Source organism: Periplaneta americana, chromosome 15, assembly GCF_040183065.1.
Source record: "Periplaneta americana isolate PAMFEO1 chromosome 15, P.americana_PAMFEO1_priV1, whole genome shotgun sequence".
Taxonomy (NCBI): Eukaryota; Metazoa; Arthropoda; class Insecta; order Blattodea; family Blattidae; genus Periplaneta; species Periplaneta americana.
The window spans coordinates 18,058,639-18,074,068 of record NC_091131.1 but is presented as its reverse complement, the minus strand read 5'-3'; the positions used below and the strand labels follow the sequence as shown (position 1 = coordinate 18,074,068).

Genomic DNA, 15,430 nt, shown 5'->3' with positions numbered 1-15,430 from the left:
ATTTATATCGTAAGTAATGTCCTTAATTTCAGGAATTTATTCTCTGTGAAAAAACGGTTTAATGCAATTTTGCTCGTTTTTGCTACCTTTTGGAGATAAAAATTATTTCCCAATTATTTAATCCCCAATATGCCCGGTTATTTTAAGAGGGCAGTGTATTATGATAATAAAATATTGAAGTAATTTTAGTTTTGTCCTTTAAATGTGCATGTTTTTGTATAACACAATATCAGGATTTGTTTTAATTGTTTTATTCTTTATATGCATGTTGGATTTATGACGATAAATGTAATTCTACATTTACTGCAATCTTGTATAAAATACAACTATATTATCTCCGCTATATTTTAAAGACAAATTTAGAAAAACATTTACATTTTCAAAATACAGAATGATAGTTATGCATGATAGGGCATCTTGTCAGACTGTTAAAAGAGTGAAAACCTTTGTCAGAGAAACATTCCTCTTTTATCATATCCATATTCTTTATTTCCCTGAAGGTACAATAGTAAAAGAGGCCTTGTAGAGGTAATAAATAATATACATTGTGTCAATATTAAAAATATTAAAAACTGAAAACATAATAATCATTCAACTAAAATATTACATCATTATCAGAAAGTTAATTCATATTGCAAAAAGGATTATTTAGTAGCCATCTCTTAGTTTGAAGTTTGAATTGTCTTTCATTTTGTGCCTTTGCCCGAAAATTCTCCGAATTTAAACCCCATCGAGAATGTGTGGACGCTATTAGAAAAGAAATATCTAACAGGTTATTACCACCAAAGTGATTGAGTGTATGCCACGCAGAGTTCAGGATATTGCCAAAGCAAAAGGGAGACCCAAACGAATTAAGGACTTCACATGGGCTTAATAAACAGTGTTCTATCATTTTGTAATATCAAAATGTAAATATTGTTCAAAATGTGTTCTGAAAAATGTAGTGGAGGTAATGTAGTTGTATTTTTAAATGTAAAATTGCAGTGAATGTAGAAGTAATATAATAGTACATTATGCAACGAGCCTATAATGGTAGTTAAGACGCGAGTATGTTTATGAAACGAGCGCAAGCGACTTTTTATGCTCGACCATATTTCTAACTTGAAATTATTCATAAGTATTCATGTTATTCTTATCTGACTGGGGAGCGGAACTGACCTTGTCCAATATCTCGTAAATTGTGAGATGTGCGCAGACGCGAAAGTATTGATTTTTTCTTAGAAACAAATGTCATTGACCTTGATATAATCTAGAGAGTAAAATAAAGATTAATCTTGATATAACCATGAAAATGATTTAGACATTGAAAAACGAGATGACAAATTGAATTTATTTGAATATTATTTACAATTAACGCTAATTATTATAGTAACAGGACATAACCTTCTGCGACAATATTGGATTTCCAGCCTTGTTTTCTTTCGATTGGATATCCGAGAATAATCGATACTTGCGCTTTCATAATGCTACAATGATGATTTTTGATTGGTTGAACACCTGAACTTTAATGAATAGTTGTACTTTAGTGAGGTCCATTAAAGAGCTGCTACCAGGTGTATAATTACTACATTTCGGCATGGTCGAGCATGAAGTATTTGAAAGCTGTGGGTGATTTTATTGACGTCAGGTACTGCACTGTACCATTTGGCGATCAGTTCAAAAAACATAGCCGGCCATTTTATATTTTCGTAGCTATACATACGCATTCCAAACATAAAGGAATGTCCAAGCAACGCAAGGAGTACAATCAGGGATTTAATTGATCTGGAATGAGTGCTTAAGAAGGAAATGCCGGTTACCATTTTAGTGAGTAGTGTCCTCCGTGGTTACGTGACAAGGACTGACCTGACAGGAGTCCTGGCTGCCCTTCCCGGCGCAGAGCATGTTGGACGTGATCCGTGAAGGTCTGTACTTGCTCTGGCGGCACTGCTGCAGACTGAGGATGGGCACCTGCACCTCCTGCACCACCGCGGGCAGCATGCCGCCCTCCGATGTTCGCCCCCAGCCCACCACTGTGCCCACTCGACCAGCTGGGTCCACCCCTGCGTTCCACACAACGTGATAGCATGTATATTAGCAAAGTCATATCTCCATATACAGAGTAAGATAGTGAATAAATATTATATGATATTCTTATTGAATTTGCTATTCCCAAGAAACTACTTCGATTAATTAAAATGTGTCTCAGTGAAACTTACAGCAGAGACCGTATAGGTCAGTTTCTATCTGATGCGTTTCCAATTCACTGCGGGCTAAAGCAGGGAGATGCACTATCACCTTTACTTTTTAACTTTGCTCTAGAATATGCCATTAGGAAAGTTCAGGATAACAGGCAGGCTTTGGAATTGAACGGGTTACATCAGCTGCTTGTCTATGCTGATGACGTGAATATGTTAGGAGAAAATCCAGAAACGATTAGGGAAAACACGGGAATTTTACTTGAAGCAAGTAAAGCGATAGGTTTGGAAGTAAATCCTGACAAGACAAAGTATATGATTATGTCTCGTGATCAGAATATTGTACGAAATGGAAATATAAAAATTGGAGATTTATCCTTCGAAGAGGTGGAAAAATTCAAATATCTTGGAGCAGCAGTAACAAATATAAATGACACTCGGGAGGAAATTAAACACAGAATAAATATGGGAAATGCCTGTTATTATTCGGTTGAGAAGCTTTTATCATCTAGTGTGCTGTCAAAAAATCTGAAAGTTAGAATTTATAAAACAGTTATATTACCGGTTGTTCTGTATGGTTTTGAAACTTGGACTCTCACTCTGAGGGAGGAACATAGGTTCAGGGTGTTTGAGAATAAGGTTCTTAGGAAAATATTTTGGGCTAAGAGGGATGAAGTTACAGGAGAATGGAGAAAGTTACACAACACAGAACTGCACGAATTGTATTCTTCACCTGACATAATTAGGAACATAAAATCGAGACGTTTGAGATGGGCAGGGCATGTAGCACGTATGGGCGAATCCAGAAATGCATATAGAGTGTTAGTTGGGAGACCGGAGGAAAAAAGACCTTTGGGGAGGCCGAGACGTAGATGGGAGGATAATATTAAAATGGATTTGAGGGAGGTGGGATATGATGATAGAGACTGGATTAACGTTGCACAGGATAGGAACCGATGGCGGGCTTATGTGAGGGCGGCAATGAATCTTCGGATTCCTTAAAAGCCATTTGTAAGTAAGTAAATAAGCAGACCTGCTTTTTGTTTATGGATTTTGTGATGGCAGTGGCTTGGCTGCTGTTGAGGAATACAGGCGACGTTTTCCCAATCGAAGGATTCCAGCTAGCTTTGTGTTTTCCCTTGTTAATCGGATGTTATCTCAAACTGGCAAACTACCAAGTGTTTCATTGAGGTCGGAAAGAGAACTTGTACTAGTACCTACCTAATATGAATTTATAATTCATGAAAATCATAAGGACAGTCTTAATCATTTGTCTTGTAATTATTTTATTTTCTTACTGAGATTTTAGTTAATTATGAAATAAACTTATTGGAGCAGCACAAGATACAGCATTTTCAATAATGTATCATAATCACAAAGTTTTAAAACGTAGAAATAAAGTACGTCTATAATGCCTCCCTCCATTTAAAAGTTTGCTCATCAATAACTTCCCAACCGTTAGACTTCAACATAGGTATTTCTGGTTAAACCGATGTAGGTTAACCCTAAGTACTTTATTGTGAAGTACAGGGACATAATTTTATTTTTACTTCAATTTTTACTGTACCTGAGTTTTTTAATGTTCTTCACTCCCACCCCTTCTACTAATGAAGTTCAACCGTCCTCCACACAGATCCAAGACCACATATACAGTCATAGTAGCCTTACGGTCATAGTAAACAGTACGTTCCAAAAATATGTTCGCGTTTTCCAGTGACGAAAGAGCTTTCAATATTGAATAATTTTCGCATAGGTACTATCGTCCATTTGCCTACGTCGTATCCCGGTTTCCCCCACCAGCTTTTATTCGCCAGCTAGTGGCTGGGCTGTCTTAGCTCTTTTCTGAGAACATTAATTTCTCTTAGGATTTGGACGTCTACGTAATATTATACAGTTGTTTAAAATAATTTAAATAAAACGAACTCGTTAAGTAATTAACTGCCACTCCCTTTCTACGACCCTACGACATAACCACTTGGACGGACAGTAGATAGTATGTCTGAGTAATTTTATCTTTTCGGATCGGGCGGAAGTGAAGATTGAATTTACAGTACGTAAGGTACTCTTTTATAGAGTAGGTACAGAATTATTTCAACATGAGTTACTGGTACGAAGAACGAAACTGGTAATTGGAATTAGATGCAAATAGTCTATAGTGCGATAATATGCACATTAGAACTGAAGCCTGTATTGAAATGAACAGCCACCATTTAAAAATGTGTTTAAATATCCATATTATGATTATTTTTCAATTTAACTTCATTCTCTATATTGTACGCTAATGTGCTGTAGACAGTACTGGGTGTTCATTTCAAAGTGTGTCATGACGTCACTTTTGATGAGTCAGCGATTTGAAGCGAGTTTCAGCTTTTATGTCAGAGAAGTTGCCTATTATTCAAGGCGTTCAATCTGAACTTGAGAACGTGTACGGTATAACTTGAACGTCGTACCAACAGATGGCGGTCTGTACGGTCTGTGTGCTACCATAACCTCTTTCGAACTGTGTTTTGCGAGGCCAAGTCGTACGCAGGGTATTTGTTATCATCGGTTGCGTACGGCAACATTCCACAATACAAATCAAATGCTCCGTGTGCATGTTGACCGTCGAAGTTAATGTCAACAAATACGTAAGTAATCGTCTTAACCCTCCCCCCATATCCCGACAGTAAGAAAAAACTCACCTCAGTACATGTTTCGAAACAGTTCACATTCCTGCCACTACCGGCGTTACCGTACGTATTGGTAAGTACTCTTCTGAATGAACGCCGTACTTGCTAGGCAACCTCTCTAGCAGATAAGTAATTCACATCTGCGGAAATGTAGGAAGATTGAATTCTCCAGGCTCATCGACTAGCCACGTGACGGCATACAGCGAGCCATGACACACTTTGAACTAAACACCCAGTATAATATACACTGCATAATGAATACGACCGCATGGACAGCTCAGTTCGTGAGTAATAACACTCATTGTTAATACTGTACTGTATCTTGATTAAACAAAAACCTAATGAAAATGATCAAACTCAAAAGCGCGATATTTCCTAGTTTACGTAAATGGATGAACTACTTTTCTTCCCTCCTATGCCTAGTAAAGTGATTTGTTTGTATATTACGCCAGTATCATCGAACTGAGACACTCTGTGTACTTGTAAATACTTTATCTTGCTTGCAATAAGGAACTACAAATGCCATCTATTCCTTCCGCTGGTGGGCTCACCCGACTGCGGCAGACACACGGGTCGCACCCTCTTGGTGAAGGTGACTGGCTTCCTCAACTTGAGCAGCGCGATGTCGTGGTTGTACGTGTTCACGTCGAAGTTGCGGTGTCGGATGATGGCGGACACCGCCCGCATGATGGCCGGCGTCTCGTCCGTCTGGTACTGGTCGTGGTCCCCCAGGAACACTCTGATCTTGGACCGCTTTAACCTGCAGACAACGACAACAACTTAAGGGCGACACGTTACTGAGTTTCTCTATTTCTACAATTTTCATTGTATCTTTTTGAAAAATTTATGTCAGTTTCATTTCAAAACTTGCCAGTCTAAATAACTATTTATTTAAATGCAAATCAATTTAAACAAAAAAAAAACACGTCAATTTAGATATTGAGGGGGAAGTCTCAAACCGGGCTTAATTGCATTTTAGATTTCACCCCACCCCCAGCCACCTCACTTTGAAATTGCAAATGTGCACCTCTATATTTTTATACTTAAATATGACCGTCGTGGCATAACAGAATTGCCACCCAGATCATGAGACCTGACGTCATGTGAGTTTTCGCTGTATATAATTACGTAATTGTAATTCTGACATATAAACTTGATTAATTGATTGATTGATTGATTGATTGATTGATTGATTGATTGATTGATTGATTGATTGATTGATTTAAATGATGTTTTGCTCAGAAATCGCAGGATCTACATCAGTTGCGACAGATGATAGAACAGTCATTCGTGAAAATCGATTAAAATCGTGACTTACCTTATATTCTGTCATCTGTAAAATCATTGTCTAAACATTGTGAATTGTGTATCGAGAAACAGAGCCTTCATTTTGAACAGAATCTGTAAAGGAATTTTTAAAGGTAAAGGTATCCCCGTAACATGCCATGAAGGCACTTGGGGGGCATGGAGGTAGAGCCCCATGCTTTCCGTGACCTCGGCACTAGAATGAGGTGGTGTGGTTGGCACCACGCTCTGACCTCCTTTTACCCCCGGGAAAGACCCGGTACTCAATTTTATAGGAGGCTGAGTGAACTTCGGGGCCGTTCTGAAAATTTGGCAATGAGAAAAGGAATGTGTAGTCAAATATAAATTGAATGTGAGGAAATGTTTGGGGAAAGCGACTTTTGACCCACCTTGTACTTAATGCTTAGCAACAATGCGGTATCTTCAACGAACTTGCTGCTTTCTTGCTTAGCTTCATGCAGATATTGCGTTTATGCTAAGGATAGATAGAAAATATGTAGATGCTGTATTTCACAGCTGTGATTTCCCTTTTTGTATAAAAAAGCACTGATTTTTCAATAAGTAGGCTATATCTGTTAGAGCTCACAGAGCTGAGAAATTTGATATGCATAACTCTATATTCATTTTTCCTGCAATTACTGCAATTTTGTTTACGAGGATACAAAGGATAAAATAGCTTCGGTACAAGGGAAATGTATTTCTTTCTTTCTTTCTTTCTTTCTTTCTTTCTTTCTTTCTTTCTTTCTTTCTTTCTTTCTATGCTTAAATTTACTTTTACCCGACCTACACACCACTACTTTATTTGTTAAATTAATATATACAGAGTGTCCCAAGAGGAATGTAAAACACTTAAGGATAATGTATGTTGATTAATCTACATCGACTTAACCTGATATATCTATCACCGAAGTGTAACGGTTGGGAAGTTATTGATGGAAAAACCTTTAAGCGAAGAGAGGCATTATAGTCATATTTCTACATTTTAAAAGATTATAATATGATACGTTATTGAAAATACTGGATCTCGTGTTGTTTCAATGAGTTTGTTTCATAATTAAGTTCAAACTCAGTAAGAAAATAATATAATTATACAAGACAAGTTACTTAAGTTGCCCTTCTCATGGATTCCAATAATTCTAACTCATATCAAGTGCCGGTGCCGGGTCTCTTTCCGGCCTCAATGAAACACTAATTGGTAGCTTGCCTATATGAGATAACGTGTGATAAACACGGGAAAACATACAGCTAGATGAAACCCTCCGATTAGGGAAATGTTGTTTGTCTGTATTCCTCAACAGCAGCAAATGCATTTCCATCACAAAATCCATAAACAAAAAGCATGCCTGCATTTTCACTATGCGAATACATGAATTCACTATCGAGTGAATGTGTATTCAGTTGTGTGTGTTGCGCTTGCCTTGCGGTGCTCAGATGCTGCCGTGTGCAAAAGATCTTGCGTAACACCGCAAGTATTCTACATGGAACCGCAAGTCGTTCCAGATTTCTCCCCAACTTTGGACAACTTTGGACATATGTATGTCAGGTTAAGTAGTTATAGATTAACCTAAAGTATATTATATCCTGAAGTATTTTGGATTCCTCTTGAGACGCTCTGTATAGCTTGAATATAAGACCTAAATTTATCGTTAAATTATATACTAACTTGGTTCTTACTTACTTACTTACTTACTTTTAAGGAACCCGGAGGTTCATTGCCGCCCTCACGTAAGCCCGCCATTGGTCCCTATCCTGAGCAAGATTAATCCAGTCTCTATCATCATATCCCACCTCCCTCAAATACAAGTTGGTTCTACATATAAATATAAATATTATTTAAATGTTGTTTTAAATGCGTTAAGTGAAGATTTATCAAATACAAGTTCAAGAGTTTTTAATAGATTTAGATTTTCTATCCATGTATTGTGGGTCGCTATCACCAAACCAGGTGGCCCGGGTTCGAATCCCGGTCGGGGCAAGTTATCTGGTTGAGGTTTTTTCCGGGGTTTTCCCTCAACCCATTACGAGCAAATGCTGGGTAACTTTCGGTGCTGGACCCCGGACTCATTTCACCGGCATCATCACCTTCATATCATTCAGACGCTAAATAACCTAGATGTTGATACAGCGTCGTAAAAAAATAACCCAACCACGGCATGGCGCGTCCTCAGGTTGCGGATCCAGGAGACGGCCTCCAGATATGGAGGGTAGCTGTGAATATAGGCTATTGAATAACCAGTCGCGGACAGCCGATGAGGGGTGGTCCTCCAGCTTGGGAGTTAGGCGAAGGGCTAACAACCCATCACCGTAAAAAACAGCTTGTTACGAAACCTTCAAATAAGCCTCGGAATGGGACTGATTCTCTGGCACGACCACAGGAAAGGAATAATGTTTTGAGATTTGGTACTTGGAAAAACACAGAACTGCATGCATTGTATTGCTTACCTGACATAATTAGGAACATTGAATCCAGACGTTTGAGATGGGCAGGGCATGTAGCACGTATGGCGAATCCAGAAATGCATATAGAGTGTTAGTTGGGAGGCCGGAGGGAAAAAGACCTTTGGGGAGGCCGAGACGTAGATGGGAAGATAATATTAAAATAGATTTGAGGGAGGTGGGATATGATGTTAGAGACTGGGCTAATCTTGCTCAGGATAGGGACCAATGGCGAGCTTATGTGAGGGCGGCAATGAACCTCCGGGTTCCTTAAAAGCCAGTAAGTAAGTAAGATCTTCTATATAAGGACAAATGTAATGTGTGTGATTGAAATATTATGTAGGCTACTTGCAGACATCTTTAGTTGAGTATAACAGTGATGTTAGAGACGAAAGTCTTTTGAACTCTTTAGTTCAATAATTATTTGGCACCTAGTGTGGATGACTTGCAGATTGCAAAAATTTCCAATCAGCAGATATAACGGCTTTTAGATAGTTTCTCACGTGTGACTATAAGAGAATGAACCGCAAATCTATGGAATGTTAATTGACTTTATAAAACTCAGCACCCCCACGTGGTGTTCGCACCTGAGTATTTTAATTGCTTTCTTTGAGCTGTCCTCACGAAGTCTGAGCAGCTGACAGCAATCCTGTTTGTCTTTTATTAGACGTCTGCAGGCTGGACATTTTGCACGCGATGCTGGGTTACGTTTGCGCTCAAAACTTAGGTCAGCTTTTACCTTCATGTGCACAAGAAATCGCTGTCAGTTAAGGGCCTGTTTTCGCTAAGATCCTCGATTAATTTCCTGGCAACTCCGAGATTTCGTGGCGGACAAAACTATTGTTAGCACTTGTAGTACTACCACAGTCTAGTACGAGGCGCATCCAGAAAGTAAGTTTCCCTATTTAAAAAAAAAAGAACACACACTTTCAGAAAAACATTTATTGGCAACAGGTACAGCAATGTTTCAGCTATTTTTCAACATAGCCACCATCAGAATTGAGACACTTGTCGTATCGTGGGATCAACTTTTGTATCCCTCTGTCGTAGAACTCTGCCGCCTGTGAATGGAACCAGCGTGTGACAGACGTCTTCAGCTCTTCGTCGTTGCCAAAACGCTCACCGGAGGACAGGAATTTCTTGAGGTGCAAGAAAACGTGAAAATCGCTGGGAGCAAGATCAGGACTGTAGGGTGGATGATCAAACAACTCCCAGCCAAATTCCTTCAAAACAGCTGCTGTGCGCCGAGCCGTATGTGGACGAGCATTGTCATGGAGGAGCACAACACCTGCAGTAAGCATTTCACGCCTCTTGTTTTGAATGGCACGTCGCAATTTTCGCAGTGTTTCACAGTAACGCTCAGCGTTCACTGTTTCACCTCTTGGAAGGAAGTCAATGAGCAGAATGCCCTTCCTGTCCCAGAACACCGTGCACATCACTTTCCGTACCGACGGCGTCTGTTTGAATTTCGTCCTGACCGGAGATCCACTATGCAGCCATTGCATTGACTGCTGCTTGGTTCCCGGGGTGAAGTGTGAAATCCAAGTTTCATCGCCCGTGACGGTCCTGTCGAGGAACTCGTCGCCGTCATCGTGATACCGTTGCAGAAATGTCTGTCAGTGCTGCTCCTAAACGTTGCATTTTGTGTTCGGGTGTCAGGTTTTTCGGCACCCACCTGCCACACACTTTTTTGAACAGCAGGTGCTTAGTGACAATCTCATGCAACAAGGATCGCGATTCTGCGGAAAATGGCTGCTCAGCTCCGTAATCGTGAAGCGACGGTTCTCCATGATGCACAGCCGCACCAGCTCAACACGATCATCATTGATGAGGGACGGTCGCCCACTGCGCTCTTCATCATGAACACTTTGACGACCTTCGGAAAACTGCCTACACCAGCGACGTACCATCTGCTTACTCATGATGTTCGGCCCATAGACATGACAGAGCTGCCGATGAATTTCAACTGGCGCAATGCTTTGTGCATTAAAGAACTTTATCATCGACCGAACCTCGCAGGCGGCGGAAGAAGGAATAAGAGCTTCGATTTCGGACCGCTGCTGCCACGCTACTGGCACCAGGCGGGACCTGTCCGGCTAGCATATGATTGATACGTCATAGATCTGTTACGCATGCGCAATTGACACGGCTAATTACGTTTACTTTAAAGGGGAAAAAATCGGGAAACTTACTTTCTGGATGCGCCTCGTATATATAGTCACGAAGCTCAATACTTACTAAATATGCAAACATAGATAGTTGTTCACCACCAGGATCGCTACTATCGCCTCATCACAGACTCTTTCCCTAGCAGACGATAAAATGTTTTGTACTTTAGATATCGTGTTCTTTTGAAAAAAATAACACCTTCCTTACACTATTGAAATATGAAATACATAAGGTTTATACATTAATTTCATAACATATATAGGCCTATTATATTCTATAAACTCACCTTCCTGGTTCTTTCGGAAGAAGGATAACTCTAACCTGTTTTTCTTACAATTTATAATACTACAAAGGTCTCCTTGTCCCATATTATTATTCAAATTATTGTATTTTAGCCATTTACAGTTATTACAACCGATAATGAACATTTCACAGTTTACATAGCTTTTTACAAATATGCCAAATACGGCAAAGCCAATGCCTTTTCGATCTAGACCAGGCCGTAATGTTTGTTCGGGTTTTCTATTTCAGAGTATGGAGCTCAGTGAAATATTATATTATAACTTTATTGCGCATCATTTCTAAGCTTTATTTAGTGTAATGTGTCCATAAGTTACGTTTACTTCTTGTTGCATAATATGTTGCAGAAATAATTACAAAACTGTGTTATTTCAATGTGAAGAGAATTTTACATGTTAACATAATCTGTTCGCGTCAACATTTCAAGTTTAGAATGGAAGCTATTTTGAGGTTTAATAAAAAAGAATTTATAGTGTGATTTCAATTTAGCACATCTGCCTTCCTTAATTTTAGGCAAAAAATTTACCATACCACTCTTATGAAATTAGTGTACGTACAATTGTGTTACTTCGTCTCTTAAGTAGTAGATAAATACAATAATTCAGTACTCAATTGTAGTATTAAAATGCAGAAAAATTTAATGTCCGGGGTATCATACATGACATTATGCTTAATTATAATGTATAATTGCGAATTTAGGAATATAAGTTAAATATAGTAACCATAACCTATAATTTTCATATGAATGGCAAGGCATTGGCGATCACTAAATTTAGACAGAAAGGGGCAACTGGTACAGTAAATATAACCTATAATTTCAACATATCTAAATATCCGTGCGGTGCAATTGAAAATTATTGAATCGTGCATAAATGAATGTACAAGAATTTCGCAATATTTTATCGAAATAAAGGCAGGTATTACACATACGAACAACGTAATTTTCACACCATAAATAATATTAAACCTTAACTCGCAAGTGAATTATGTCTGAACTGTATCATAATCATTGTTTTAAATTTTATTAATGGAATTACACTACATTTTAGAGAAACATTTGTTACTGTTTATGCATTCCAACTAATTTATATGATTGAAACGCGGTCCTTCGTGATCGGGTTAAGCGAGTTACATGGTCTGCCTTACGGCCTGTATTAGATCACGATGGCAGTGGCACAGTCTATTGTTCTTAGTACAGTAGAACTTGGTTATAGCGACCTCGTTTTGTGCGACACCTCGCCTATAACGTCAAATATTCTGTGGTCCCAACTAATTCCCCATAAGACATATGCTTTCATACCTTGCTTAATATGACAAACGTAAGATGCGTCTACCTCACATATAACGTCATTTTCAACCTCAGTTTGGAATACAATTTTCTATGAACCAAAGTATTTTAAGAAATATTTTGCTGAAATCTGGCAAATCCTTTACTGTTCCCTTCTATCATAGACCTCTGGAATGCAGGCAGATTCCCTACCCCATTGTAACCTGCCCGAATTCATGCGGTATTAGATCAGTTTCGACAGGAAGTTTTCACTAAGTGCACGCATTTTAACGTAGTATGGCCACTAAAAGAAGTGAGTGACACTTTAGAAGTCATTAGAATTGTGAACGTTTCTATGAAGCTAGAGGAGGGAGTATGAAGCTAGGAGAAGGAGCAGTGAAATTGCAACTGAAATAATGAACATAGAATTTAATTTAGAAAGTGTATATTGGGCAAGTAGGAGACAACAGAGTAAAATGACTGATTACTTCACTCCTCAGTAAATAAGTTTGTGAGTAATGAACAAACTGTTTTAATACAGAATACTGTATTTATAATTGTACGTGTATTTTAGTGTGTTCATGGTATGCTTAAAAGTGAATACATAAATCTAAAATAAGCCTAATTATGTTTCTTATTTTTCATTTTCCACCTCACTAGACTGATAAAATGAATCTCGGGTCCACACCTGTGGAGTAACGGTCAGCGCGTCTGGCCGCGAAACCAGGTGGCCCGGGTTCGATTCCCGGTCGGGGCAAGTTACCTGGTTGAGGTTTTTTCAGAGGTTTTCCCTCAACCCAATATGAGCAAATGCTGGGTAACTTTCGGTGTTGGACCCCGGACTCATTTCACCGGCATTATCACCTTCATCTCATTCAGACGCTAAATAATCTCAGATGTTGATAAAGCGTCGTAAAATAACCTACTAAAATAAAAATAAAAATGAATCTCGGTTACTACGACGCTCGTTTATAACAACATAATTTTCAAGGTCTCTTGGATGTCGTTATAACCAAGTTCTACTGTAGCCACTGCCTCCATTTGGGCGGCCAATTTCGGACTCGCACTTAATCCAAGTAAGACTCAAGCCATAATTATTGGACATAAGCGTTTAGTTAACTCCCTTAATAACAGTAATCTTTCAGTTGTTACCCTTAACAACACGCTAATCCCTTATTCATCTGTCGTAAAAAATCTTGGCTTCTTTTTTGATAATAATCTAAGTTGGAATTTTGAAGTTAAAGAAACGATAAAAAAAATCTGTTCCTCCATTCACTGTTTGAGTCGCTTGAGAAACTTCTTGCCCCAGCAACTAAAACTTACCCTAGTGCAAACCCTAGTAACGCCGCACTTCGATTATTGTGACGTTTTGTTAAGTGACCTAAGTTCTGAATTGTCAGTCAAGTTACAGCGAGCTCAGAATATGTGCGTCAGATACGTGTGCAACATCCGACGGTATGATCACATATCACCGTCCTTCGCAAGTCTCTCGTGGCTCCGACTTAAAGAACGTAGAACTTTACACTCTTTGTCTTTACTCTTTCGAATTCTGCACACTTCAACACCAAATTACCTTTCGTCTCGTTTCTCTTATCTATACTCTAACCACGACGTAAATACCAGATCACTTATCTGTGGCACGCTAAGTATACCTCTTCATAGAACATCTTGTTATTCATCATCTTTTACAATATCCACCTCGCGTCAATGGAATTCCTTGTCACAAAGTATTAGGGGCTGCAAGACAATAAACACCTTTAAGAACAGCTTAAAAGATAACCTTATTAGCATTTCACTCCAATCATACTGATTTAAACTATCACTGACTACATTGTTACTTTTTTCTTTAGACATCATCCTGATTGTGCTGTATTTTAATTGTCTCGTAATAATCTCTTTCTATTATCTAATATTATTTGAAATATATTAACATTCTATGCATTTTAGTTTAATTCTGCTACACAGTTTATTTCAGTGTTTAATTAATAGTTCATAGTATTTTGTTGCTTAATTTGTAAATAACTTTTGTATACATGTAACTCTCATCTAAATCAAATTGTTGGATTCTTTGTAAGTTCATGCATATGTATATACACTTTTTGCTGGTTGAGTGGAAGAGAAGGCCTTACGGCCTTAACTCTGCCAGCTAAAATAAATCATTATTATTATTATTATTATTATTATTATTATTATTATTATTATTATTATTACTCACAGCGCTCCAAGCGGTTAGCAATAATCGTGAGAATTGCAAAAAATCATCCCAAGTTTCGTGACTGTATATAGTAAACTGTTGTACTACTGCTACTTATACTAATTTATTACGACTACTAGTACTCGTACCACTAATACTACTACCACTACTACTACCAGTATTACTGCTACTCCTGCTGGTACTGATGGCGGTAATGGCGTGTTCCTTACCTCCGGACGCAGTGGGCCGCAGTGAGTACGTAGTCTCCGTTCAATAACGATCCTCCACAGTGGAAGTTGCCGTCATATACAAGGCGCGCCACCCACGGGTAACGATTTACCCCTGTGGGGCGCCCACCCACGATGCGGATCTCTTGGTTCACCACCCCGCACTCTGTGGACAGCAGATAAATGTAATAATAATTGCTGTGTACAAATATTAACTTACTAATTACTATATCTTCACTCACTATGGCAATACTTCGTTTAACTGTAGGCAACACATCACTACTGCAAGAATTGTGCGGACCACTGATAACTAAGGACCGGATCTGTAGGTTTTTACCTATTTTTTTTTTCCTTGCTCCTGCCTGAACTCCTAAAATATTTTTAAATAAAATATTTGCATTATTTCTTTATTAGTTTTGAACATGTCTTTTGTGGAGAGACGATTGTATTAGCAGGGGGCGGAAGTTGACGAAAAGTCATCTTATTTTTCACATTAGGACGATGCCTATTAATATAGAAATCCTTTCTATGTTAATATCAACGTAAAAAAGTAATTTCTTATATTGCATTTTTGCATATTTTGAACTAATAGGTCATTTTTATATATTTATTTCGGCATTTTTTGGTCATTTTAATACTTCGAAGAATTTTAGATCATTTGAAATGCATTTTACTTTCTTCTTCGC

At 38.4% G+C, this 15,430-nt stretch overlaps 1 protein-coding gene across 1 annotated transcript in view; it reads right to left on the bottom strand.

Annotated features, from left to right (window-relative positions):
* Positions 1 to 15,430, bottom strand: part of LOC138714691 (trypsin-1) — a 79,220-nt gene that overhangs the window by 11,869 nt on the left and 51,921 nt on the right. Inside the window, exons 3-5 of the mRNA XM_069846754.1 lie at positions 14,748 to 14,910; positions 5,398 to 5,606; positions 1,846 to 2,042 (exon numbers count right to left, since the gene is read on the bottom strand). Coding sequence (XP_069702855.1) covers positions 1,846 to 2,042; positions 5,398 to 5,606; positions 14,748 to 14,910 — 569 coding nt within the window. The remainder of the gene's footprint in view (positions 1 to 1,845; positions 2,043 to 5,397; positions 5,607 to 14,747; positions 14,911 to 15,430) is intronic.